Raw genomic sequence first — 27809 nt, forward strand, 5'->3', positions numbered from 1 at the left:
ATGGTGCAGTCATGGTACAGCAGCTGAGGTTAGAAAATGTGCAACAAGAATCTGGTCAAATCCGCTCGGACTCTGTTATTTGTGGAATCTGCACCCTGCAGCTGTGACAGGCGTCTGTCATTCAGGAGAGGGTCAGAAGGATGCACAGCTATCAGTACAAAACCTCCTAAACATAAAAAACCCTATTCTGATTACTTTTGTTTCTGCACAGCCTCTGGTGCTTTGCTGCAGGTGTCTCATCCTGCTGCCGTCTTGACTGATCTTGTCAGAAAAAGCAATCTGCAAAAAATGACACACTGGTGCTTTTAGGGTCTGGTGCCTAATATCTGGATGTGAAATAGTGATCGTACGGAAACTGTTGGACACCTCAATAAGCCTATTATGATATGCACAGACATCCAACTACTACACACTTTGTTTTGTTTGCTTTGAAAGAAAAAGAAATGTCCTCAATTAATCCAAGTTGTAAGCGACAAAAACAAACAATATATCCGAGCTACTAAATCTTTCATAGAGCCCTGAGGCATGCAATTGTGGAGCTGCCTATCTATCTATTTGAGAATACTCTAGCTTCATCCGTCCTCACTTCCCCTGCGGAGGTGTTCTCTTTGATGCAAATCATTCATGTTTTTTTTCCAATCTCCGAACATGTGACCAGACTTCACAACGGAGCGGAAATTCACCTCTGGCCTGATGAAGAAGAAGAAGAAGAAGAAGAGGATGAGGATGGTGATGGCTGTGGCGTGAGGAGAAGTGGAGTGCATGTGTATCGTTTATGTTTCGCCAGTTCAGGATTCGAAAGACATGTATTCTAGATTGAAATGTAGCGTTTAAGGAACCTAAATGTCAGCTGCTGCCCTCGGGGGCGGATGAGATTGAGCTTTGGATGCTCTCTGCCTTCCACCACTTCTCCCTTATGCTCTTGAGCTTCAAACAAGGTGCTATGGTGATGGATCTTTGTGCAGAAACACCCCTCCCCCCCCTCTGACAAAGAGGTGCTAAAAACAAAAGCGACCCACACAAGTGCAGTCGAGTTGAATAATTGATGTTGGAGTTGGGCCGATTGACATTAATCCTGCTTTGCTCATTTTCCATCCCGACGAGCGTGGATCACTGAACGTATTGGAACGCTGCCGACTGTGGTCATATCTCAATTGTTTCTTTACAGCAGATTTGCATGTGGTGCGGCGGGAAGCGCTGGCTGTTTATCTTTGCAACATGTATGGGAGGAGCGCTTCAGTCAGCGTTCCAGGGGAACGTCCCCTACAGCTGAGAGGCCTCTCCAAATGTCTCCCCAGGGACTCATGCGGCATACTTGTCCATCAGTTGTTGCAGGTTTTTTGGTCAGGCTATCCAAGCATGCTCGCAGATGGGGATGACATGGTGTCTAATGGCTTGTGGGTAATGACCTATAGTGAGCATGGAGGAGGAGCGTCAGCGGACACTAGCAGCTGTTTAGACATTTTTTTTAATCAACAAAATCTGGCTTTTTACGCAGCAAACGCCTCTATTGATTGGACTTTTTAAACTGCAGCCAGGTAGAGAGCTGCCAATACTGCTTCAGAATAACTCAAAGGCCACATTTCTTTGACCCCCCCCCCCCACTGCTCCACATCACCAAAACTTTTTATTTTTACGGAATTTTTTTGTGGCATTTTTCACCTTCATTAGACGCGACAGTCCAGAGGCAGGGGGGGGGGGGGGGGGGGTGTGTGTCATGCAACAAAGGCCGATGTCGAACCCCGGACGCTGTGGTCTCACGGCATGCGCTGTAACCACTCGACCACCAATCCCTGAAACCTGAGCCCACTCCTCTCATGATGTCCAGAGCTGAGTAAACGAAGAGTTTGTGGAAGGCAGAGCCCTGGTGTGGGCTTCCACGCAGCGCTGCGCGGCACATTTATTCAGGAGGACGCTTATCCTGTTTGTTCAGCTATACAGTGTGTGATCGAAAGCATCTCATGCGGAAAACGGCGAGGGGATAAAAAAAAAAGCCACATTCACGGTACATTGAGCGTGGCGAAGGCGGTTCTTATCCCAGGATGGGACTGCTTTTAGGGTAATTTACTACGCATACTTGACGCTCAGCCTCGAGATGATTAAGGAGCAAACAATGGGCACCGAGACCTTTCCCCCTGACATCTTTTGTGGGAAATCCGGTGGCAGTTTGATGAAGCAGCTCCGGGAATTCATTTATAAAATGGTCTAACAGTCGGTGTCATAAGAGGGAAAGGTGCACTCCTCCTGCACTCAATTTCACTTGGGTTCTCTGTCTTGTTTGTCTCCACACAAGCAACTGATCATTTTGCTAAATTTTATGTTCAGACAATGTACATACAGTATATGAAATCATTGTATATATGCTGTGATGAAAGCATCAATTCTTCAAAAAATGTGACGGCCCAATGTGTAGGATTTAGGGGGATTTAATGGCAGAAATGGAATATAATATTCATATCTATGTTTTCATCAGTGTGTAATCACCCTAAACTAAGAATTGATTTGTTTCCAGGTCAGATGAACGGTTTTCCTTTTTGTCATCTAAACTTATACGCTGTGTCTTTGAATCAAACATAATGCATCTAGTGGGGTATGATCTCCATAAAGCATATAGACACTAATGCATACATATCTATCAGCTAGAGCAGCCTGGACAGTCTGTCATGTACAGTAGCTATTAAAAATGTGAATATGATTATTGGACAGGAGGTCAAAGTGTTTTTGCATAGAGAATATAGATGTGTCCGCTGGAGGGAAATCAATAGGGAGACAATCCTGCTTAAACAGATGACTAGGCCGCAAGAAATCCATTACAGATTGAGGCAGCACACGTCATGGTGAGTGATTATTAGCAAAGAATATCCACACTCGTATGACATTTATACCTCTCATCTTTGTCATGTCTCTTCAAAGCAGGGAGAGGGCTGCGGTCAAATAGTCCCTTTTGCTTGGGAAGGTTCCTAACTGAGTGAAATGACCCGGAACGAAGTGGCAGCCATGCTAAGAGCTGGTCCAATTCTCTAAATGCTGAGGAGGGGCGCCTAAATGCTTCCTTTGTTAAGTCCTTAAGCATAGCATACACTTGACCATTCTTTAAAAAAGGAAAGGAGGTAATGGCGTCCCACAATTCCTTGCGGCGGCACCAGGCCAGGCCCACATCCGCCGTCACATAATTCTGTAGCCTTGCTTAAGTGCAGGCAGATTCTCTGAGCTCCGTGGGTGTCTCACCAAAGTCCCTATGAATTGTCCCTCGCATCGGTCCTTGGCCTCATTACGTTTTTCCATCGAGGGTGAGTAACAGACATAGGATGTCTTTTTTTTCTTTTTGGACTCGACCGCAGCCCAGGCCTTCTGTTTCACAGACACCTCTGAGGGGAATAATGATGTTACTGCTCCATTGTTAGGCAGAATATCAGGCAATCCGATTTTCACATTCATGATGGCCCATTTTTTGATACTGCACCGTTTGACCAAAGGGTGTGCCATTTATGTGGAGACCTGATCACTTGCAGGTGGCCTAAACAGAGAATGAATAAATAATGAGGGACAGCATTTTTTCTATTCAAACACAAAGACACAAACGTAATGACACTGCCAGTTTAACACCAGGACTCACTAGATCAGTGGGACCACGTCATGGTTTCCAGCTCACTCTTATCCCCTGACTATAGACCTTCTCTGCTTACTGTACACCGATCCTCCGTGCGTGCAACCCTCTTTGTTTACTGTACTGCGATCCTCCATGTTTATTAGCCCCGCTGCTCCGCGCGGACCGGACTGCACTGCACACATACAGACTGCGTGCCTCCCTGACAAAACCAACAACAGAATTGGGCCTCAGCATGAGGTCATAGCAACCCCTCTATGGGTCACGTGTTGTTGTCTGTTTTGGCGCTCCTCAGCGAAGGCTTTGCCCAATTACAGGCCTCGAAGAAGCCACTGTCCTCCGGGGAGGATGTTACCGTTCTGCAGCTGAAGTACCAACACTTCATCGCCATAGCAACTGGCCCCCCTGACTCCACACCCACGCACCCTACCACCCTCGCTCGCACACACACACACACACACACACACACACACACACACACACACACACACACACACACACACACACACACAGCAGGGAAGAAAAGGTACAGTAGCCATCACCAGGTAATTCTTCATCTTTTAGAGATTGTTTTGAGTTTAACGTGCAGTACATTGATTAACTGTCATAATGAAGTACAAAAGCTATTAAAAACACATCAGTGAGCCACAATGTTGCACTGGTTGACTCTATCCTTAATTACTTGCACAATATCAGACAATCAGATTTTTTCACATGGATATCTTTTATTTGGAGTCATTCAAACATGCACTATCGTGCTGCTGGAAATATGCACACCAATGCATCGAATGTGTATTCATCCACAGCTGAAAATAGATCCAAACAAATGCACTATTCCGTCCTGTTTGAGTAAACTTTGCTAAATACACTACGGTGCTTAGCTCTTTTAGGAAATGACTTGCAGAATCGTTTGCTCAGTCGCTAAAGGGACAATGCATTCACTGTTTATTCAGAAGACCTATTTGTCCCATTTAACTGTTTTGTGGAGCAGTTTATATTTCAGCAAAGGAGGGTTAAATAAAAGTCCATGATCACACAGATAGAAGGCAACAATGACCTCCATTTGCACGTCAAGTTTTAGTCCAGATTTACTTGCGGTTATATTTATTTTGCCACAAAATGTTTTTAATGCTGGACCTCAATCGGAGAAGTTGAGGAAACCTAAGGTGGAGCAGCAGAGGGTGCAGAGTGCTCAGCTGTGGAATTAAGTCACTTCCGGTTCCCTCTTCTTGAAGTCAATTAGGTTTTGGGTTAGATGCCTGAAATCTAACCTGAATTCGGAAGCTTTTTAGTGTCTAGATGAGACTACTAAACGTCATCACGACGGCTAGTCCTTCTTCACATCCTCGTCGTGCACACTGGCGCTAAAGCGACCGTGGTGTAGTTCGTCGATTAGCTGTTTGCTGCTTCCGGTTGCATTCACGCCTCAAAAATCATAAAAGTGTGTGTGTGTGTGTTCATTCGTGGAGATGTTCAACACAACTTGCAGATATTATATACTTGTGTGTTGCCACAGAGCTTATTTGCAAAAGTCCAAAATCCGATGGAAAAATCGCCGCTTAACCTCCGGGGTCGGCCTCCAAAAATACGTCATCCCTGCAGCGCTCTTATTTCAGGACAGACAGATATGCTTGAGGTGCCGCATGAAGAGTAGAGAGAAGAATCACATTGCAGAGGACGAATTACAATATCCGACCAAGAACCATGAAGTTCTACGAATACAGAGTAACATTCTGGAAGTAGATTTACAATATATTACCGCCTGTGTTTCCTCGCTTTGATGAGCTCAGGCTGAGAGTTGCATATGAGGCGCAGGACCTTGATGTGCCCAGAGCAGGGAGGAAGAGATGCCTCACTGTGCTTCTGTGAAAGGACACGCAAGTGCCGCTGAGTACATGCAAGTGTCTCAACGCGCGCTGCAACATGTGGCTCGCGTACATGGAATAGGCCGTGAGGACACAGCTGAGGGTTCCATCTGCAGGCTTGCACGTTGGATTTGTCTAATTTGACTCCCGTACTATAAAAAAGCAAACAAAGTTCTTTGTATATAAAGGCTCCCGTAGTTGCTATAGTGTGTCAGTTCAGAGTAAATACAGTATGAAGGGTCTTCTCCGGCGCTGAGCTTTGTTTCTCCGCTCCATCTGTTCCACTCGGAGGGTGTGAACACAGCAGCAATGCTACACTGGTGCTGAGGTCAGGAGTGAGTCAGTGCTCATGATTGCACTTTATTGGTGTGAAATCTCACTCTCTCTCGTTCCATCTCTTCTCCCGTCTTCTTCCCTGTTGCCCGTTCATACACACACACACACACACACGTTACCAAGCGGGCACACAAAAGAACACGCTTGACGTGAGCGCACACACACACACACACACACACACACACATGCTTGTGAAACTCTCTAAGCTTGTAAACACTCTTCTCTCTCTTGCTCCCTCCTCCGTTCTGCTCTTTCTCTCGTTTGACAACCTGTTTTCTCTCCCTCTTCCTCCTCTCCATCGCTCCGATGCCCAGCGTATACCCTCTGTGCTGCCATGCCAAACTGCCTTCGCATCTCAAATGAGCACGCGTCCAGCAAAATATTCCTGTAAAAAAAATGTGTTCAGTGTCACCAGGACCTGAGACACTTCATTCCATCTGACTCTAAGCACTGAGGGACAGAGTCCGCTTCTAGTCAAGGACGCTTTGATAAGGATGCATTCTTTGGCTGAGGTTGTGAATCCGCCTTGACCACCATGAAGGAGAATGGAGCACAGGGATCCTGTCGTGGGGTTATAAAAACATCACAGGAGGAGTCGCGTCCATAGAAGGCTGTGGATTGGGTTTTTGCATTTTAGGGCAACAGTCCTCGCTTACAGTAAATCTATTTATTGAAATGTAGTGACTTGAAGGAAATCAGGGATACTTACAAGGTGTACAAAGTTCATGTCGACATCAAGTTCACACCTTTGACTGACTATGTTTTTGCACAGATAAAAGCCACATTGAATCTATATTGACTGGAGCGGCCTGTGAGTACGATGACATGGTCAGATCTGATCTCACAGTCAGAACTACAGAGGAAACAACAGAACTCAACGATGCAGCTTAGCTACAGCATGATTTTCTTTTGCAAAATTCACAATGAAAAGAAACATTAATTATGAATAGCCTGGTTTGACCTAAGTGTTTGTCCTGCTGACCATTTGAAGCACAATTCATACATGAGTGGTACATAATGTGCGGTACCTGGATTAGCACGCAGGGTATAACTGGTATTTGAAAAGGGAAGCTTGTAGACATTTAGCTCCATCAAACAATGATTATTTAAGGGTGTTATTGTCTAAAAATATACCAGAAAGAATGTAGATCATGTGATTTATAGTACACAATACATAGAGTATCAGGTAAACGTGATGTAACGTGGTTGTTTAAGATCAGACCAGGACAATCTGGTTTATTAGCCATGGAGGCACAACTGACTGTTTGTGTTGGATTGCTTTATAATTTCATAATGATGAAGTTTACCAGTTGGGTGTTTTTGGTAGTAAATAAAGCCAAACGCATGCTGGCTCCCCTGTGAGAAAGCTGAACTCGTGAAAATCTGCAGATGGCCTGAAACTAGCTTTAAAAAAAGAAAAAGTCGACTTTTTTTTTTAAAGTCAGAGCTGAACGTTTGTGGCTACACAGCTATGGAGGGAGAGATGAACTCACAATCTGTTTTCTCAGATGATGACACTCACTGAAGAAGTGTCACATCATCAGCTTCTAATTGGCTGTGCCTTTTTATAAAAAGCGTGTGGCCCAAAGACTAAAGCATCTCTGCTGTGTTTCTTCTCTTGAGAGATGAGACTGAATGCATCAGCAGCAGCAGCACCTTGTCAGGTTTATTCCGTACTTTGAAAAAGGGAAGCATCTCCCTCGGAACAAAAGCAAAGAAGGAAATGATACAAATGAAAATGCAATAAACCTTTTGACAGTATACAGTGATTGATGCATCACTTGGTTTAGCTTTCAGTAAAGACTCATAATGACATCTAAACTGGTTAGATTCTTTTTGGATGTTTGACTCACAAGTCTGCCACAAGTTCGCCATGAAAACAAAGAAAGCCAATGCTTTAAATGCCCCATGTCATAGTATTAGAAATATCCATAAACCATTGTGTTGATGTTGGATGATAGCGCCCTATTAAGACAATCAGTGCCAGTGCAGGAAGCGGTGTGTTTTATTGTAGCATGGTGGAATCTCGCTCCATGTTAAGACTGGACTGTGTTGCATCTTTCTGTGTCTATAGAATTTTGTGTTTTGAGTATTTTTTTTCTTTTCTTTTCATTTTTCATTCAGGTTTAGTTTTTCCTGCTTTTATTTTGAAGTCAACTCCTCATGCATCTTGTTTTTACTTCTTGCACAATGACAGCCTAACCTCTTTCTCAATCACACTGCAGTAGCAATGCTCACATGGAGTAGACATATTGAAAACGCTGGCATTAAAAGGAAACAAATGAAACCTCACTGAACCCTATCTTGCGTTTTCTCTTTGCGTCAGCTGTTCTGTACAGTGCTGCAGCAATCTAATGTCAAATAATGCAAACAGAAATGCTTCTGTCTAGAAACACATTTCTGAAATGTTGCAGCATACTAAAAAAAAGTCTTGATTATAATCCCGTCAAAATGAATCTATCATATTCAAATATGTGTGATGTGATCAACAGGCGTTTTGGTACCGCTCAGGAGTTGAAGTGGGTGGGAGTGTCTGTTTACCGCCTCATATCTTTTGAAATCCTAAGTTGATGGAGTGTAAAGGTGAAACAAAGCCATGAGACCTCAGTATTCTGCGCCCCCTCTCCTCTCAGCCCGTTGCCTGGACCTCTATTTGTCACTGCTTTATGTCGTGGCAGCTGCCCTTTCACGCTCGTCCCCCCCATTCATCAAGTCTCTCTCCTCCAGACTTGATCACACACCTCTCACATACGCTTTCGGACTTCCTCTCTCATTCATCTTGACTACTCTGCGGCGGCGGCACAGAAAAAGGCCGACCAACTTCAAGACACCGGATTCCCCAGTGTTCCGGGGATTAGACCTAATTTGCATAAATCTGCATAACCTCGTTAATGCAGAGGGAGACGTTGTACACACTGTAGCCTGAGACACTTCAGAGCGAAACAGCCCATTAAGGATTGGGCTGATTATGGGATTATCACTCTTAGCGACTGGACCGTTGTGTACTCTCTGAAAAGTGCCCCGTCGCATGACTGAATCCCAAGCTGTGTGGAATGAGGGAACCCAAGCTGTGAGTCAGGTGACCTTCGGGTTGCACTTGCGTGGGATTTGTTCTTGAACAAGTTTTTATTTCCATTCATATTATTTTAAGCAACGTGCAGTAGAGATACCATGGATTAGCATACAAACATGGTGGCCCACTGCAATGAGAGATGCTCGAGCAGCACATTAACCGAAAAAGTTTCTCCCACCTCTTGCCTGGTTCCTAAATACACAAAATGCAAATGTTTAAAGTGACTCTACCTTACCAAGATGCATATGTTGTTGTGGAGTTTTGTTTGTTTAGCGGTTCTCCTTTAAGGTGTCAGTAAGCAAAGTCGGTATTGCATCCAGTAATTCTTGTAACTTTTCCAAAATGGCAGTCTGACAAGCACAATCATTTCACACAGCAATCTGGAGGCGAGTAAAGTAAACAGGATCTGAAATGGATCTGAAATCGGGGGAATTGAAACTCCAGGAGATCATTTATCAGAATCGGATCATTTATATTATATATAATCCATCATTTACGTGTTTATAGATTATGGGTTTTCTTGCCAGATTCACTCGCGGCACATAGAGAAATAGGGTTAGGGACGCCGAAACTATACTGTCCGTCCTGTGTGTACAGCCCAATTGGTTTACATTGGCGCGGAAGAATATGGGCAACACATTTTATGTGAACCTGTCGTTACACATGCAGTCTTTTTAAAGGCCACCAGGGGGCGACTCCTCTGGTTGTATAGAAGTCTATGAGAAAATGACTCTACTTCTCTCTTGATTTATCACCTCAGTAAACATTGTAAACATGAGTTTATGGTCTCAATCTCTAGTTTCAAGTCTTCTTCAATACAGCATGATGTTCATTTAGTAAATGATGGTCCATTTAAAAGACTTTAAAACAGGTTATACTTTAGGGCGGTTCTACCTTGTGATTGACGGGTTGTTACCACGGCGCTTTGAACTTTAACTCTTTTACAGTAGGTTTTTTAGCAAACAGAACATTTATTTTCGATAAATGTCTTACTCAGCATTCGGTTGTACTTAGCTCCACCCTCTCGTGTCAATTCTCGTTGCGAAAAACCAAGATGGTGACGACCAAATTCCAGAACTTGAGGCTTCATAACTTTAGTCCACAAACCAATGGGTAACGTCACAGGGACTACGTCTACTTTTATATAGAGTCAATGGTATAATACACAACTCAACATGTCAGCAGGTATTTTACACTTTTCTGTTCAGGTAATGAATTAAAGTATATTGGTGGAAATGTGTTATTTACACCCACTGTTTAGAAACGGCACAGAAATGCAACCCTAAGTGGACTGAAAAAAAATGCTTCGCCTGTCAAAAAACACTACAGGACCCCCCATCCTCCTGTCAGCTGTCTCACACTGATGACATCAGCATTTCTCCAGCGCTGTACACTTCTGTCTTGCCGACAGAGTGTGCGGCCAGCATCTCTAATAGGACGAATATACAAGTGCATTATGGAAAGATGTGGTGCTTTGGCAGCATTTTCATTTTAGGGGAAATACCGTCGCACTTTAGCAAAGCCAGGCGAAGGATGATGTGCTGTAATTATTTCTCTGGCACTGTGAGAGAGATGGGAGTCTCGTTTGATCGACCGGTTAACCAGAGGGACCAAGACAGAAATGTGTCCCACCTGTGAGCTGACAGCTGTTGGATGGATTGCTTTACAGCTACAGGGCTGCACGATGAACACTATCACTGGCACATGGCTCATATAGCAGTGTGTGTTGGTTAACAGAAATGTACACGTAGATTTCACTTGGTCCCCTGGAAGAGTTTTGAACTCCAGTATTCCACATCTATTTTCCCTTGCACTCCTAATGGCAAATGTGTTTTCACATTGAACATTAGAACATGTTGTTACTATTATACAAAAGGCTTTACATTGAAATGACACATCACTTTGCCTTTGAGTTTTATTTCTAGGTCTGACGACTGCTAAGAAAATACTAGTATTGAAACACCCACCTTACAATACATACAGTATGACTCAATGGACTGTGATATTCCTAGTCATCATTTCTCTGGAACGCTCTATAGCTTGGACCAATGGAGCCAGCAAAAATACAACTGCAGTGGAGGAAATAACGCTTTCCAACAGAATGGTATAATACAATCGAGTGCACCGATATTATGATACAACCTAATGGAATATAGTAGTTAAAAAAAGGTAACACTAACTCAAGGTCCTCCTGCTAATCCCGGAGCTTGCAACCACATCTGTTGGGGACTGCAATAGCGCATAAGGTGCACCCGCTCAGGGGCCCCCTTCCACTTTCAGAAAAACAGAACTTCAAAAACAGATACGTCATAACCCGGTAGACTAGCAGAACCATGGAAATAAGATAAAAAACAAACTATGTTCAGAAACAAATTGAGTTTATTCACTTGTCTCCAGTGAGCAAATTCATGGACAAATGGGAACAAGGACTAGATGATGAGAATCGTGCCCAGATTTAAGAAAAGGATAGACATAAGCTTTCCACTGAGACTGCCTTTTGTGGCTGGACTGTCAACCAGAACGCAATGTGGGTGAAATGGCAAGGACCCTAAACAAGAACCAAGAGACTCTATCAGAGACAATAGTCCCCTTAGACTTTCTAATGTTTGACAGCAACGATATGATTGGTTCAGGGAGAACTTGGCTAAATCTGGTTGGTTTAATTTAGAGTGACGACCATCATTATCTGATGGAGTAGAAGCAGGGAGTGAGAGACGGAGAGGTTTGTGAATGCATTAGAGTCTCTCCGACTGACCTGCTAAACTTCATTTTCACACGTATGTCAAGTGATGACAACTTAGGCAACTCCATTTGCTGATGAAGCTCCTGCAGTTAAAAGCTGTAGAAAAAAGCTCGTTAGTGGACCAAAATGATTTAGTCCCAGTAATAAAACGCTGTTATATGTCCAAGGTTTGTCTCTGGCTGTGGACCTTTTTGTTACATTCTTACCCCTCCCTCCACTCACTTCCTGTCTGCCCCCATAATATGAGCTTTCCAAAAAAGGCAAAATACCAATAATATAATCCTTAAAATAAGGTAATCAAATTAAGGTGATATATGATTGAATGTAGGTGTGTCACTAAACTCAAGATGAAAAAATCCACCACAGAATCTATTCGTAGTACCAGGAGCTGCTGTAAATCATCGCTCATTCAGTCAATGCAAACACCGGAATGGATCCTCAGTCTGTCAGTTCCCAGTAAATCACTATCCTTAGGCTGCTATTGATTTCTGATTGCTACAGAAAACGTGGGAATGAACACAGACACTGGCCGGCTGGTTCGATAAGAGCCGCTCCGGCGTATAACAGGGCACTACATTTAGTCTGACTGTACCGGGAGCGTCAGCCTGCAGTGTTTGAGAATTTAGCATGTGTCAAATGTTCAGTTTCCATGGCAATTGCTCAGTTAGAAATGGGTTGAGACGGAAAAAAAAATCTCGTCAGCCTGTCACTGTAAAACCACCAGTCACATACATCTGCTCCTTTGGTCTGTTTTCTCCTTTTCCTCTCAATACATCTCTCCGCTTCATCCTTTCGTCCTGTTTATTTCTCTGTTCATCTCCTTCTCTCCTTTGTTCCTAATCTCACTTGCTCCATCTTTACCTCTCTGTCTCTGTATAGCAGAGCTGCTGTGTAGACTTGTGCTTCTAACACATGGGCTTCCCTCCTTATCCGCCTACGCAGTGCACTCAGGGAGATTCCAAACGCATAAACACACACACACACACACACACACACACACACACACACACACACACACACACACTGCATGCACAAACACTGACTGCAGAGCCCCCAAGGTCTGGGCTTAGTGAATTATTCAGTCTGCGTTGGTGGGTCTGCGGGAACGTGCTTGTGTGTCTGAGATCTCATATATGCATTTGGATGTCTCATGAATCTGTGTGTGTGTGTGTTTGTGTGTCTGTGGGAATATGAAATGGTGTTTTCCTCCTGAGCAGCACCAGCAGCAGCTTGTATTTAATCAGCCTCTCCATCAGCTCCCTCCTCTCAGCCTTCAAAAGCTCATCAGGAGGAAATTGCAGGGAGAAGCAAGATGTGGTCAGTGATGTCACCAAGAGCAGAGACTGCTTGAGGGGTTTTAGATCGCTCGCTGATAATGTCAGTGATCGATAAGGTGCTATGTAACTGGGAAATGCAGGATTTTAGCCCTCAGTGGTGCTTTGTTTGCCCCATCTCTCCACATCTGGAAAAAGCGTCCCAGTATCCCCACATGGTATGCTTGTATTTAACGATGTTGCACCTCACAGTTCATGCTTCGTGTCAGCATTCAATGGTAATACAAGAAGCAGTGTTTCCTTTATGCAGCGAGGAGAAGGCGAGGGCTTGGAGCAGGGTTGCACAAGGTTTTATCATAATCGCAACAACGTCCTATATTTCCAAATCGCAGGAGGTGCACATTTTGTTAAATGTGTATCAAGTTAAACGAATAAAACGTGGCGCCGCAGAGATGTCCTGGCCTGCAGGTCATATTCTACAGATTCCTGCAAAAATCCCACCATAATAATGAAAAACTGTTATTCCATATAATATATAACATATAATCATTTATTTTGCATGCCACATCAAAATTACATCAGTTAAAATCATTTCAATAAGATACTTTTTTCAAAATCATTCTGATTCTGCTGGAGAACTAATGCCCTCTCATTAAAAACATAAGTGAACAAATCTTCGATACATTTTTTATTTTTATTTTTTTTATTTAACCTTTATTTAACCAGGAGAGTCCCATTGAGATTAAAAATCTCTTTTTCAAGGGAGACCTGGCCAAGACCGGCAGCAGCATCAGAGACACATAGTTACAGACAGACAACACGAAACAAGACAAGTTAAAAGAAAGTAAAAGTTAAGAGAATAACGTAACCGAGTCAATTTAAAAAACATTTACATTTTAGGGAACCTGCCTCTATTGCTTTCAATTTTGATTTAAAAGCAGTAAGTGGTATCAGTTCTTTCAGTTTTAAGTCCTTTTGTAACATATTCCACGTTGAAGGTGCGGAGTACATAAAAGCCCGTTTTCCCAATTCCGTTCTGGCTTTTGGGACAGTGAGCATGAGGAAGTCCTGGGAACGCAAAGAGTATTGTCCGACACTTCTCTTCATGATGAGGACACCCAGGTAGTTCGGGAGCAGGCCAAGAATAGATTTATAAATGAAGGTGTGCCAATGACTGAGCCTCCGGGTGGTCAAAGCAGGCCAACCAACCCGAGAGTATAACTCACAGTGGTGAGTCAGAGCTTTGCAATTTGTAATGAACCGCAGTGAAGCATGGTAAGCTGTGTCCAGCATCCGAAGGCAGTTTGTGGAGGCGTGCATAAAAAGAAGATCGCCATAGTCCAACACAGGTAGAAAAGTAGCAGCAACTAATCTTTTTTTTACATTACTTGAAAAGCACAGCTTATTTCGAAAATAAAAACCCAGTTTTAACCTCAACTTTTTCACCAGGTGCTGCACATGTGGCTGAAAAGTGAGAGAGTCATCAATCAAAATACCCAGATATTTATAAGAATTAACAACCTCTATTTCACCTCCTTCAAGAGTGACCACCGAAGGGATATTCTGTGGCCTACTCCGATGGTTTGAAAACAGCATAAGTTTTGTCTTATCTGCATTGTCTTATCTGCATTTAAAAAAAAAAATAACTCAAATAATAGGTACTTTGATACCCATGAGTGTCAGCTGCCATCGCTAAGGAGAAGAAGCCAGTGTGAGAAGCACAAACTGAAACAGGAGCAAATTTGGAAAGTTTCATTGATGCAATTGGCAGCAAAATATTTCGCCAAAGTTTCAGAATTCAATCAAAAATGTACCCAGAATCTGAACGTGAATCCATTATCACTGCAGAATCATTTTAAGGTTTCTGTAACGGTTTCTGATTTTTACAGTAAGCCTCACATTCTGTAAGCAAAGTTTCTTGACTTTTTATATGTACAAATTTGTACCCTTTGACTTAAATAAAGATAAAGAATGCTGAAATGGGAGAATAATGATGATTAAGAATCTCTAACCTGGATTGAAGTGTGGGGAGACTTTCACACATGAGACTGGAATTCACATTAGATAGCTTTGTGGTAGAATTTGACCTGTTCACACTACCGCGCCACTACGACGTACGACCGCTGTGAGCTACATAACACATGCATAGACACCTGCAGGTTACTCGAGTTCAACAGAAGTACTCGCAGTATGAAGCACGTTTGAGAGAAGCACGCTCCAAACATAATGGAAGTAGACTTCACTTGCTATGAAAAGCTGCCCACCGTTACCCTTGTTTAATTTGAACATATTCCCCCGCTGGCTCCAAATATTGCCGTCTCTCGCATTTTCCTCTCTGAATGCCGGCGGCGTAATAACACAGTACCTGACCTCCGCCCTGGTGGAATAATGGTAGCTTTCCCTCACGTCTAGCTGTGGCCCGACGCTGCAGGTTCTCACACTCTATCTGTCTCATGTTGCTCTTTCTCGTCTGTTTTGTCTTTTCACTTCCATATCTCTAAACACTCTTACAGCACCTCTACTTTTCTTTCTTTATTTGTGTCCCTGTTTTATTCTCTCACCCCTTGGTTCTCTTTAAATGTTGTCATTCAACATGTACTGTCAGTCTGTATCAAGAGTATGTCTCCTATTTGTGTCTGTCTGAAGAATGACAACATTAATTCATGCATAACTCATCTTTTAAGCTATCAAGCACTCTAAAGGACTCGGGCTCCTGTAAAAGACTGAAACAGCTTGCTTCTGTCGGCCATTATCGGTGACTGAAAACCACAAAGGCTGGAAAATGAAATGTACAACACACACACACACACACACATCTTTGCCTCTGTATTACCTAGTGCTCAGTGCAACCAGACAAACCCATCACGTTTTATGAGCCTCTGAGGGGCTGCTGCTGCCGCTAATTCACAGAGGCAGGCTATAAAGCTCATCCACACAACCAATCTCCACTGTTTCCATGAATATCTGAACAGGCTCTTTCCGTCGGTTCATGTCTCCCACGAGAACAGCCTGTTGAACCCAGGATGTGTAGACGATGTAGACGATATGTGTGCTTTATGAAGGAAGGGTGGAGAGAAATTGATAATGGTGTGCTAAACGCAGGGAGAAACGGGCACAGACGTTTTTAATTCATGCTGGAAAAATGGGCAACGTCAGTTTGAATGTCATGATCTGTCAAGAGTGTGTGCTCTGGCAGAGACGCATTGTATTTTAGAAATTCTTTTTGAAGTATTTCTGCTTCGTTAGATAGTTCGATAGACAGACAGGAATGGGCAGGACTCTAACCCAGCATTCAGGCCTTTGCACACCGAGGGCGTGACGAAGAAACAACACAAAAATAGGAAAACATGCTTGCAAATATTTGATAGATCGATAGATATTTGACAAAACTATTCTTACCTGCAGCGATTTCAATAAAAGGTTGGAAAAGTTCCTAATAATAATGGGATCCTATTGACCCGAAGCAGCATCTGACAAAGGGAATCTGTTGTATGGCCTACGCTACTGGAAGCTTCTTCATTGAGTTCCTGAGTGAATCACTTCTGGTAATGTACAGTTGGCAGTGTATATGCCTAAGGGATTTTATTGTGAAAGGTAAGAACGGAAGTAGTGGATCTGGTCTGCGCTGCCTTTGTCAAGGTTGAAAGGAGTAATGAAGTTTGCCATGTTGGTTCGGACTAAGGAGTCTCCTTGTGGTTGTACAATAAAGTGTATGCACAACGTGATGGGTTGATGTCTATATTTGCGGGGCGAAAGCAAAAGAATATTAATCTCACTCTGAAAAAAAAACGTGACTTTGTAGCCACTGAATATTCTCATTCGGTCTAAAAGCTTTTAATGGTACGCACCCCAAGAAAGCCAGATTTTGTAGTGGTGGCTTTAAAGGAAAAAATTTCGTTTACTACCAGGTTTTGTTTTAGTAGCTTTGGCCATCAACTGTCATCAGTTATAAGGACACTGCACTCAACAAAGTAATTGCTGAAATCTTAGAAAGTGACAACAAGGATAGATATGGGTCTAAAAGACCAAGAACATGTTAGTAATTAGACATTTTAGTGGGGGGGTCAAACTTAAAGTGAGCGCGGTCATAATGTCACTGATGAGGACGGTCTCTCTGTCTGATAGATATATTTGAGATAAACAACATAAATACACTAAAATGTGTCTTTTATGTATTTACACAAGTCTGGCACAAACAAATATACACATATTTGTGTTTTGCATCCAGCTGCTTTATGCCACTATAATTATTCACAATTGAATGATTTACACAAGCTGATTTAGCGTTCCATGAGAATGTAGGCCAGCCTGTTAGTGCTGCTCCTCACCAGCATGCTGGGTGAGTGTGTTTTGTCTGCTCTCCTTGACTGCTCTCTTGATTAGAGGCCTTTTATTTATACGCCGGCGAGGTGCCCGCTGTGTCTCCATGCTTCTGACTCAGGGGTCACGCTGTGCCGTGTCTTGCTGCGTTCTCTCTTATTCCATTCCTCATCCAAGTTTGTGTTTGATGCATCCTCATCTGTTCTTTTTTAGAAGTCTCATTTGTGCGCATTCTGCTGACAAGGTAAACACAACACCCACAGCTACACACACACTCAATAAATACAGTAATATCCCACATATCCAAGTAATGCCTCGACTCGATTGGTACAGGAACAAAACTTTCCAACAAACATAAATCATTCAGCTTCGGCCTTCAAACTCATTCCAACGTAATAATAACTGCAGCAGCTGAGCTGTTCCTCCAAAACAATGTGGCGCACAAAGAGCTCGAGTCGGACACGGGAGTCTTGAATATCATCGACCCAATAGGTTATTTTGAAAAGAAATGAAGTGTGCAGAAATGTCTGAGAATGGCAGGCTAGCGTCTTCACAGTGGTTATAGAATGACTTATAAATCAGCGGTTCACAGGGGGAATACATCACCTCTGTGAACTGCTTCTGAGGAACAATTTACAGGGAATAATGACGGTCTACCCTCTTCCTTGTTAGAGGATAATTCCTGCTCAGGGGCTGCTTCACAATCAAGTCTAATGAAGAACACTTAGCAAGAGGAATTGCCTCAGTGTTCGGACTTAATTTCCGTGCTTCGTGAAGGGCATTGTATGATGCATTACCTTCTCCAAAAACATCTTGCCGACGGTTAGAGGAAGAGCCGGGCTGTGAATGTTGTTCAGACGTACGGTGTTCTTGTGGCGTTGAGCGTGACTCAAGGGAGATACATCCGCATGCTTTTATGTGCAACGGGAGCTGCAATCAAGACTAAACCGGTAGAAATATTTCATGGATTTGTGATTTGAAATTCAATCAGTGCATGGTTGAAGGAGGCTCAATCAATACCAGAAGCATACAAACCTCTCACTTCCTTCCTATCTAAATGATTAAGGAACTGCACTTCAATTCCAGAGAAGACATTTGTCATGAAGGCATAATCCTCTCTACTGAGCTGACACAGGCAGAGGAGCGAGGCTGGAGAGTTTGGCTTTAACTGATGGAGACCAACGGTTTCTCTTGGTAGGGCTAGTGTGTAGGAATTGTTGGCATCTGGCCATGAGTTTTCAGATAGCAACCAACTGAAACTTCTCCCTTGTGCCAATCATGTAGGAGAGCTGCAGTGGCCGACGCAAAAACGTGAAAATGCAATTTGCCTATAACTAGAGTGTTTGGTGTGTCTGTCCTGGGCTACTGTAGAAACATGGCGTCCGGCTCCGGGAAGAGGACCCACTCTGTATGTAAATATAAATGCCTCTATGTAAAGTAACGAAAACACAACCATTCACAAAGAAAGCATATTCAATAATATCATATTCCAACTGAGCCCCTTAAATGCCTTTAAGGTTATACACACATAGTTCAGCTTAATGCGGCTATAATCAGTATTTTCTCAATAACAGTGTAATAACATCAAAAGTGTGAAAACAATGTGACAATATGAAAATCTTAACCCACAGAGAATGGTGTAGCCTCATAGACTGTTTCAGCTCATGGTGTAGCTCTCCGGCTCACAATTCTATCATTTCGGTTCCCTGTCACCGCTCTCCCAGCAGACGGACACAGTTAGAGGCCAGCTGCTCAGTGCAGTTGAGCATTCAGAGCACGGCTCAGTGGGACGTCTCACCTCAAGGTTGGCGGTTCGATACCTGGCTCCTACTGTCTGCATGTTGAAGTGTCCTTAAGTCACTGAACCCAAATTCTTTACAGCAGCCCACTGCTCATAAATGCTTACGGGGTCGGCTGTAAATGCAGAGATCCAATTTCATGTTTTATTTTTTTATTTATTTAGCAGCTAAAGATATTCCCCTCAGGAGTTGATGTAGACCATTCACCTAAAAGAGAGTGAATATTGGACTTCCATTCATCAGGTGGACACAAAAGAAGGTTAATGTTGCTCCCCAACTGCTGCATGTATGCAAATAAGCAACTGTTTGCTAAGAAAACGTCTAGCCTTAGTATCAGCTTGGTAGAAAATTGACAGGAAATGATGGGAGAGAGATGGGTAATCGCATTCAATAAACGTCCCCGGCAAGATGCAAATTGTGTGCGTTACGGTCCATCTGCACCACGACACACCCACGCCGTTAACAGTTTGTTACTGCCCACATCAAAACCGTGACACCATGTCCTTTTTTTCTGTGCCGAGTACGGGGTGTCTTCATTGAACGTAAAGGCAAATGTAACTGTGCCTTAAGTGCTGAATGTGCAGTATGGCTGCGTTCAAAATCACTCCCAATTTTCTTTTATAGTGCACTCACCTTCCACTATTTTATTTTAGAGTGTGTGTGTAACTAAAGTGTCCTCATACTGGCCATCTGTGGCCTTTGTAAGAACGTATTACCTTGTGTAGGTTGTTAGAGATAAAGACATTTATGTTTATGTTTCCTGACCTGGTGGACTTATTACCAATTTCACATCGTTTGTTTTAGCTTTGTGATTTGCAGCGTCCGCTTTCTTCCTTTCGCTCTATAATCTATTTTGTGTATAGCTGTTGATCTGAATGGAGATCCCTTACAGGGATGAATAAAGTTGAATAAAGTTGAACTGAATTCACAGACACACAGTGAAATGCTCTCAGAAGCCTTGGGAGAAAAAGAGACGTTTTTTTGCAGTCCATTTACTTGATGCAGGCTAATTGCTGAGAAATGTGGTCAGATTCTTCCTGTGCCTTCCATCCCTGCACAGATCACTTCTGCTGTCTTTATCCCCTCTCCTCTTCTCCATATCTCCCTCCATAATTTCTCCCTCTCGATTGATCTCATTCTTCCCTTCCAAAGTCTTTCTGTCCCACCATCCCATTTCCATCGGTTTATTCATCCTCACCCAGCCCTCACGCTGTCTCTTGCTTCGCCCGCTCTTTCCCTGTCCCCGGCCTTTCCTCCTTCCCGCTAACCAGCCACATGACTATTTATGAGCGCAGTATGCCTCACAGTGGGACTCGATACTAAGTGAAAGTAACAGGGAACATCGGAGCTCTTCAAAAGCTGGAAGCTCTTTAGCGGAGGCCATCTATCAGCCTGACAGAGTATCACACTGAAGCAGCACAAACACAATCACACGAGGCCTTATGCATTAAGTTCATGTTCTTTGTATGTGTTCCCACGAGACGCCCGGGAGATTCAGCTCGCACAAACTGGATACTTGTTGTCTATTCGCAGTGTATCGCGATGTAAAAGAGTCAGTGTGCTGGGTAAGAGAGTATTTGTGTTAAAGTGTGTGTTCAGGCAAAACAGCAGCTCTCTGAGAGCATTAAGATCATCCATTGACATAGAGCAGAGGCCACAGAGCTAAATGGCTCCTTTACTGTAAGTGGTTTCGAGAGAGACAGCCATCAGAGCTTTGTGGGAGACGGAGCCACCGACGCTGTGATCTACACTTCTGACCACAATTATATACACACATACGCAAACCTAAGGGAACCCACACACTTTTATGTTAGCATTACGGTGGATTGCAGAAGAGAAGACTGGTACATTTCTAGCCATAATGACGTGTTCGCACCAAACGCAATGAACGCGGAACGAATGGCGTTAATCGGGGGGACTATTTGTGTTCATTCGCGTGAATTGCGCTGGACGTGCCGGAGAGGGGGCGCGGCTTATCGACCTGAAAGCTGTTCAACTGTCCACCATCAACCGTGGAAAAATAACCTCTATTTCTGCTCAGTACGTGTTGTGGAAGTCCCAGATATCACGGGAAACTAAACGCCGTCATGTCTGATTCATAACATAGTCCGGAGGAGCTCCGTGGAGTTCATCGAGCTGTATTCACTGTGTCTAGCAAGCCACACGTCGGCTGTTTACTACAGCTGTATGAACACAAAATAAACTGATTTGGCTGTGATTTAACGGCAATAAACCGACAAAAAGGGACTCGGAAATAACGACGTAATGATGCCGATTTGTAGGCTACTTGTTTTCTCAATGGAGCTCGGATCGATCGGTGCTAGGCTATGCTAACACTGTAGCAGCTCCATCAACACTCACAATAACTTCGCGTCACTCCAGTCTCATCGCGTCTGTGCATAGACTTTGCATGTAATCTCGTTGCGCGAATTAGCTGTTTGGTGTGAACACAGCCTGACCAACAACAGTAAAATAGGCTTAACTTCATAACAGTACATTAAGAACAATTGCAGATGACCTGTTCTTTGGGTCTGAATTGCCTTTCGTTTTTATTTTGTTTCCATACTTCTATTCTTTTACGTTTTATTGTGTTACTTATTTTATTTTGAAAGTGGGACTCTTATTTTGAAGGAGAAATGCCAGCATGAGGCTAAAATCCTAGAAATGTCCAGCTGGTGAAAATATGTCTTCCAAAAGAGAAACATTGTATCTGTTATTGTTTAAGAGGTGGCTGAAAGGGGAACAAGGTTCGTGAATGTTTCATTTCATTTTGTAATTGATACTTAATAACTTTACGGCTACTTTGCATACGTTTAATACGTTTTACAAATGAGCATTTGGTAGCAAGACCGCTTACCCCATGTTAGCTGAAGGCTAAAAATACATGCAGGTGATTCTCGTCGTCTCTAATGAGTAACGCTGGTAAATTAGCATTCCTTGCTAACTGGGCTCTGCTAGCCTGAGGAAATGCCAGTGAAAATGCTGTAAATAATGCTCATGCATGCTTGAAATAAGTTGGTTAATATTAAAGTAAAAACGAAAAAATACAGATATTCAATATTAATAAATATTTTGACTTTATTCATGTACGTTAACTTACTTATTCATCTAAAAATATTCAAATTTATTTTTGTAATGAGTTTTTCCTGAAGCAATTTTATTTTTGTTATCTTTTACCAAAACATCTCGACTCTAGCTATTTTTCACAGCAAACATTTTGACTTTGTCAAAATTAAGCACATTTTATTGATGGTTAAGTCCTGCAGTTAGCTGACCCTGCAACGGTTAAGGCTAATTGGAATGCCGACATTATTAATATTATTGATTACACCTGTGGTTTCCTGCAGTGAGAAAGGCCTATCCAATCACAGCTTTGTTTACATTATACACTATATTTTATTCTCATAGAGTATTCTCATTTTGTTGACTTGTGTTCTCATAAGTGATATATAAATTATCTGCAAACAATTTACCTTTCTCCTCAAGTTAGAACAGTTGTACATTTATGGTGTGGAAACATAACAGTGCCTTGTATTCACTGTAAAAGCCTTTGTGCACAATTAACTTGAAAGCCAGTTAATCAGCAATCAGACAGACACTGATTTGCTGTTTTGCATATTCAGTTTATGGAGTACATAAATGTAATGAAATACATGTACCTGTTGGAGTGAGTTGATCAGAATGACATGTACAGTGCAAAAGTGAAAGACATCATTTTGTATAGCAGCCTATTGCACACCTCACATATCAACATTTGGATGCAGCAAGGTTACACAAATCAGACAGCAGTCTTCTGCAGGGATCAGAGAGCTTTGTTGTTTGTTTCAGGAAACTATTGTTGGTAACAGATGACAGTTAAAAGGTCCCTTGGTATCATAGCATGAGCCCTTTACAAAATCAGCAGGAGAGAGAATAATGTTTTCCCCCTTATTATTTTACCATTTGAGAGGTAAATCTAATGCGGTTACATAGCAGTTTTGACTGAGCGCAAACTTTCCACATTTCTACTGAAAGACTTGAAACTGAATTACACTTCTGTCATTGCGTCCACAGGTCGCAAGTTCGTCATCGCCAACGCAAGAGTGGAGAACTGCGCCATCATCTTCTGCAATGACGGCTTCTGCCACATGTGTGGTTACTCGCGTGCCGAGATCATGCAGAAGCCGTGCACGTGCAACTTCCTGTACGGACCTGACACCAAGCGGCTGGCCATCGCCCAGATGGCGCAAGCCCTGCTGGGAGCGGAGGAGAGGAAAGTGGAGATCAACCTGTACCGCAAAGATGGTAGGAAGAAACCCCCAGAGTATTCTGAGAGGTGTTTGTGTGGATGTAAGAGAGGGTGTGAGGACCTGTTGAGTTGTACAGGAGATGAATATGGATCCTCTGGTGTGCACAGTGTCTGTCCAAGTTTGGCATGGATAGTGTGTTTGTGTGTTGTTTTACATAACGGTTGACCAAACTGTAACAAAAAAGGGGGTCAGTGTGTGTACGTTTTGGAGAAAGAAGCGGTGGCCGGGTCCTTTTTAAGAAAGATAAAGACATAGGAGAGTATACGCCATGTTATTTTATGTGTTTGTGTGAGTTCGCATTTATGGGGATGGAACGAAAGTGCTTGTGTGTGTATTTATTTGAGTGTGAAAGTTTTAAGTCCTTGAATGGTTTTGTCACTGTAAAATGTACTTGTTTGTAAGTTGGCCTCAGTATGTGTTTGTGTGTGCTGTGTGCAGAACATTTGGTACCCACATTAGCTTGTGTGTGTGTGTGTGTGTGTGTGTGTGTGTGTGTGTGTGTGTGTGTGTGTGTGTGTGTGTGTGTGTGTGTGTGTGTGTGTGTGTGTGTGTGTGTGTGTGTGTGTGTGAGCGACCTGACTACTGTTTACTGATAAATCCATGTTGTATTTTGTGTGTCTTGTAGTGATGGAAGTGCATAAGATGCAACATGGTACATTTGGTCTGTTTCCAGACTGTATTGATAGAAGACTATAGCTAACATCTATAACTGTGGATTGTTTATAGTAAAAAATGATTTTACCAGCATCTGCACATTCATATAAAAGTCACATCAAATGTAAAAACACAACAGCAGTTTTGTAACATTTTCTCGAAATGTTAATGATTTCAATAGACCTGACCCATATTGACCTGCACTGTAAGAAGTACATTGGAAAATCAATTGGGGAAGCCCCTGGAGAATACTCTCAAATGGCAGGAGTGTATATCGCACGTGCCAACTGGAACAGGACCAGGAAATAGGACGCTGGTCACAATGATAGATGGCTTCCATGGTGATAAAGAACTGCCATGGTAATAAAGTTAGCAACTCCCTGGGCTACAGCCAAAGCAAATGCTGGACATTTTCCACCTGTAGACCGACACCAAAGGAGCAGCAGCAGCAGGAGGGGAGAGAGCAAGAAAGAGACTGAGGGAGGAAAGGGAGGAAGGAGGGTTGCTTGAAACAAACTGAGGGGAAACTAGAGACCATCTTGCAATAGGATCACACCATACGCAACGTCAAATTGTGCCAGGGGCCAAAAGTGTGTGTGGGTGTGTGTGTGTGTGTGTGGGTGGGTGTGGGGGGTTTATCTGTCACAAAATCTGGCAAAGTACTCAGAACCGCCTCTGTGGTAGTTCCTACGACAGTAAGTGTCTCTAGGACCACATTTTGCCCTGATGACACACACACACACACACACACACACACATACACACACACACACACACACACACACACACACACACACACACACACACACACACACACACACACACACACACACACACACACACACACACACACACACACACACACACACACACACACACACAGAGTCACAAGGTGAAAACAATACCAGCCTTTTTGTGGCAGCTGGTTAAAAGAGGCAGGAAAACAACACACCTCTGCAAAGTGAAGAAAAACCAGTGGGGGCAAGGTGGGAGAAACACTGAGCATGAGAGAGGGATAGAAACAGTGACTGTCAGAAAGTGTGATTCTCATGTAATCTGAAAGCCGTGTTGGTGGTAGGAGATAGCAATTAAAAGAGAGGAAGAAACACAGAGATGGCGCCAGCTGTCTCCCCTCAAGTAATACTTCTGAGGAGGGCTTTACCAATTCAACCCTCCCCTCTGCACAGCTCACTTTCCACTGTTTATACTGGAGATGTGGACACACACACACACACACACACACACACACACACACACACACACACACACACACACACACACACACACACACACACACACACACACACACACACACAAAACAGCGATCCGCTATACAACAGTACCTCATAAAAAGCTGCAACCCTGTATATAGGACTACAGAGGTGTTGCCATTTCTGTCCCACTGGCTATGTTAACGAGAGTCCACCATGCTAACAACACATATTTAAAGGCTTTGGAAGTGACAACATTTCGTGCCTGCAGCGGTGCTGTGCCAGTGCAGGCTGGAAGCTGTAAAGCTGCTGCTGGCATATGCAGTTCAATCACATATCAATGAAAAAGCCAGGGCTGTGTGTTAACATAGCCCTGCTGCTACTGATGTTGAACGTTTTAAAAGAGTATAAAAGTAATCAAGTAAATCCGCTGTAGTTTGAGACTATTCAGAATCTGTGTTTGGGGGGACATGGAGCATACAAAAATGTAATTTTCCATGCACTTTTAAAGAAATATGGTACTTGTCTGTACCAGTTATCATCAAACATATTGGTTGATATAAAGAAACTATAGTGTATCCCTTTTTTTACTGGTACATTGTAGTGATGTGTGGCTTGACCCATTGATCAAACTAGGCAGTAGGACACTGGGCCATACTGTATCCACGAATCATACCGGGCATCGCCCTGTGAATATCTACTATTGAAACTATGAATATGATGTGGGGCTCAGTGAAGAAAGCTTGTCGACAGGTGAGCCCCTGCACAAGGAAAATGAATTGTGTTAGTGGTCTGCATGAATCAGACAGTTAGGTTAGCAATAGCACACGGTGAGGTGATTGTTTTTTTAATACAATAGATGACAAGAAGGCACTAGAGTTTGGGTTACTGTTTTTCTGTAGTTTAACATTAAAATAATGGACAGACGAATGGTTTCTACACAGTGCTAACATATACTTGCCAGTAAATCAGAAACAAGTATTTGTGGCCATGGTTTTTAGGAGATAGAAGGTTGATTCCAAATCCTGGTATGTTCACAATGGTGAGACATGTTGAGACTCTCATCACTTGGCTATGTTAAGTTAAACTTACAAGTCAAGTGTTGATGAGTGTTGTGTTTAAGCCAGTAAGAGTATAACTTGGAGATAGTGGAGACTTGCGCTCTCTGACTCAAACATTTACTATTACGTACATGAAAATCCTCCAGTATTGTGTCTCCTACATGCTGACAATAAGCAGGTGTTTGTAAGCAACCATTGTCAATGTTCAACAGTTTGCTGTCAGGAAGTCATGAGTTCTGAGACAACCGAAGAGTCTTAAAAGCTGTTATCTACTGTGGCACTGCAACTGAGCTCAGCTGACAATACATGAGAGTCCATAAACAAAGACGCACCTACGCACCAGGAATATCCTTCTCTATGAATTGTGAGTTGTGTTTGTCACGTTGCCATGGAGTTTGTAGAGAGGCCCTCATCATGTTGTTATAGTAACCAAGAGACACTCTTATGATTGGTTGTAAAAATGTTCATTTTGGCTCTCCTCCTGCACTGGACACGTCTCCTTTCTGTCACGAACACTCTTTCTAGCTGTATAGTCTAGTTCAAGTAACTAGGTGTATGTTGTAGCTTGTGAGTAAAGGGAAAGGATTTGGAGCTGTTATTGCAGATCATGCCTTTATCTACTTGGACTTTTTTTGTATGTGTGTGTTCACCAAAAGCCTTCTGTCACTAATAAAATCCTTATTGATTTATACTCCGTTAAAGATAGTGGCTAGATGAAAGAAGGGCATTTGTTATCCGTGTGTGTGGGCAGGTGGGACCCTGGTGACTCCTCTCTCAGTCATAGTCACTCACACTCAAGCACACAAAGACACAAGCGCGGTCTTAGGTGACCCCAGCAGGCCGCCTCCAAGCCACCAGAGAGCCGAGAATCGAACTCCGCGGACACGCCTCATCCATAATGCACACAGGGAGGAAACACTATGCCACCTCCACTTGTCCCCTCTGCCTCCTTCCTGTCCTCCCTCACTCCTCTTGATATGGCAAAGAGGAAAAAGAAAGAATAGCCTCTCCTGTGACCGTGAAAAAGCTACCTCTGCAGCGTGTTTGTTTTACTTGTAATGGTGGGACAGTGTAGCCATGACCCACACATACAGAGAACGCAGGCACATCATGCATGAACACATTACACACACACACACACACACACACACACACACACACACACACACACACACACACACACACACACACACACACACACACACACACACACACACACACACACACACACACACGTTGTGCTCACACAGGCTTCATCTGAGCCCATTTATCTAGTGCCAAACTCAGACACAAGCCTTCAGGAAGATGGATCTACCCTCTCGCTCTCACGCTCAATTGTCCGACTCCAATTGCTCTCCAGCTTAATCAATCATGCTCTCCGGGTAAACTGCGATAGGAAACATAGACTGAGAGCATGTAGAGGTTTGGAACGGGATAATGCCTCATTTGGGTATTATCATTAGAATCTCCTCACTGGCTGAATGTCACAACTATGTGGTTTTACGTTAACCTCTGGTTCACAGAGAAATATGATGTTGACTAGAGGGCTATTAAAGGGGAAATGCGAGCATTGTTGT

General features: G+C 43.1%; 1 protein-coding gene across 1 annotated transcript in view; it reads left to right on the forward strand.

Moving 5' to 3' along the window:
- Positions 1–27809, forward strand: part of kcnh2b (potassium voltage-gated channel, subfamily H (eag-related), member 2b) — a gene marked incomplete at both ends in the record, with an annotated part of 205837 nt that overhangs the window by 285 nt on the left and 177743 nt on the right. The window contains one exon of the mRNA XM_079181271.1: positions 23071–23301. Coding sequence (XP_079037397.1) covers positions 23071–23301 — 231 coding nt within the window. The remainder of the gene's footprint in view (positions 1–23070; positions 23302–27809) is intronic.

Source organism: Pholis gunnellus (genome assembly GCF_910591455.1).
Source record: "Pholis gunnellus genome assembly, chromosome: 20".
Lineage (NCBI taxonomy): Eukaryota > Metazoa > Chordata > Actinopteri > Perciformes > Pholidae > Pholis > Pholis gunnellus.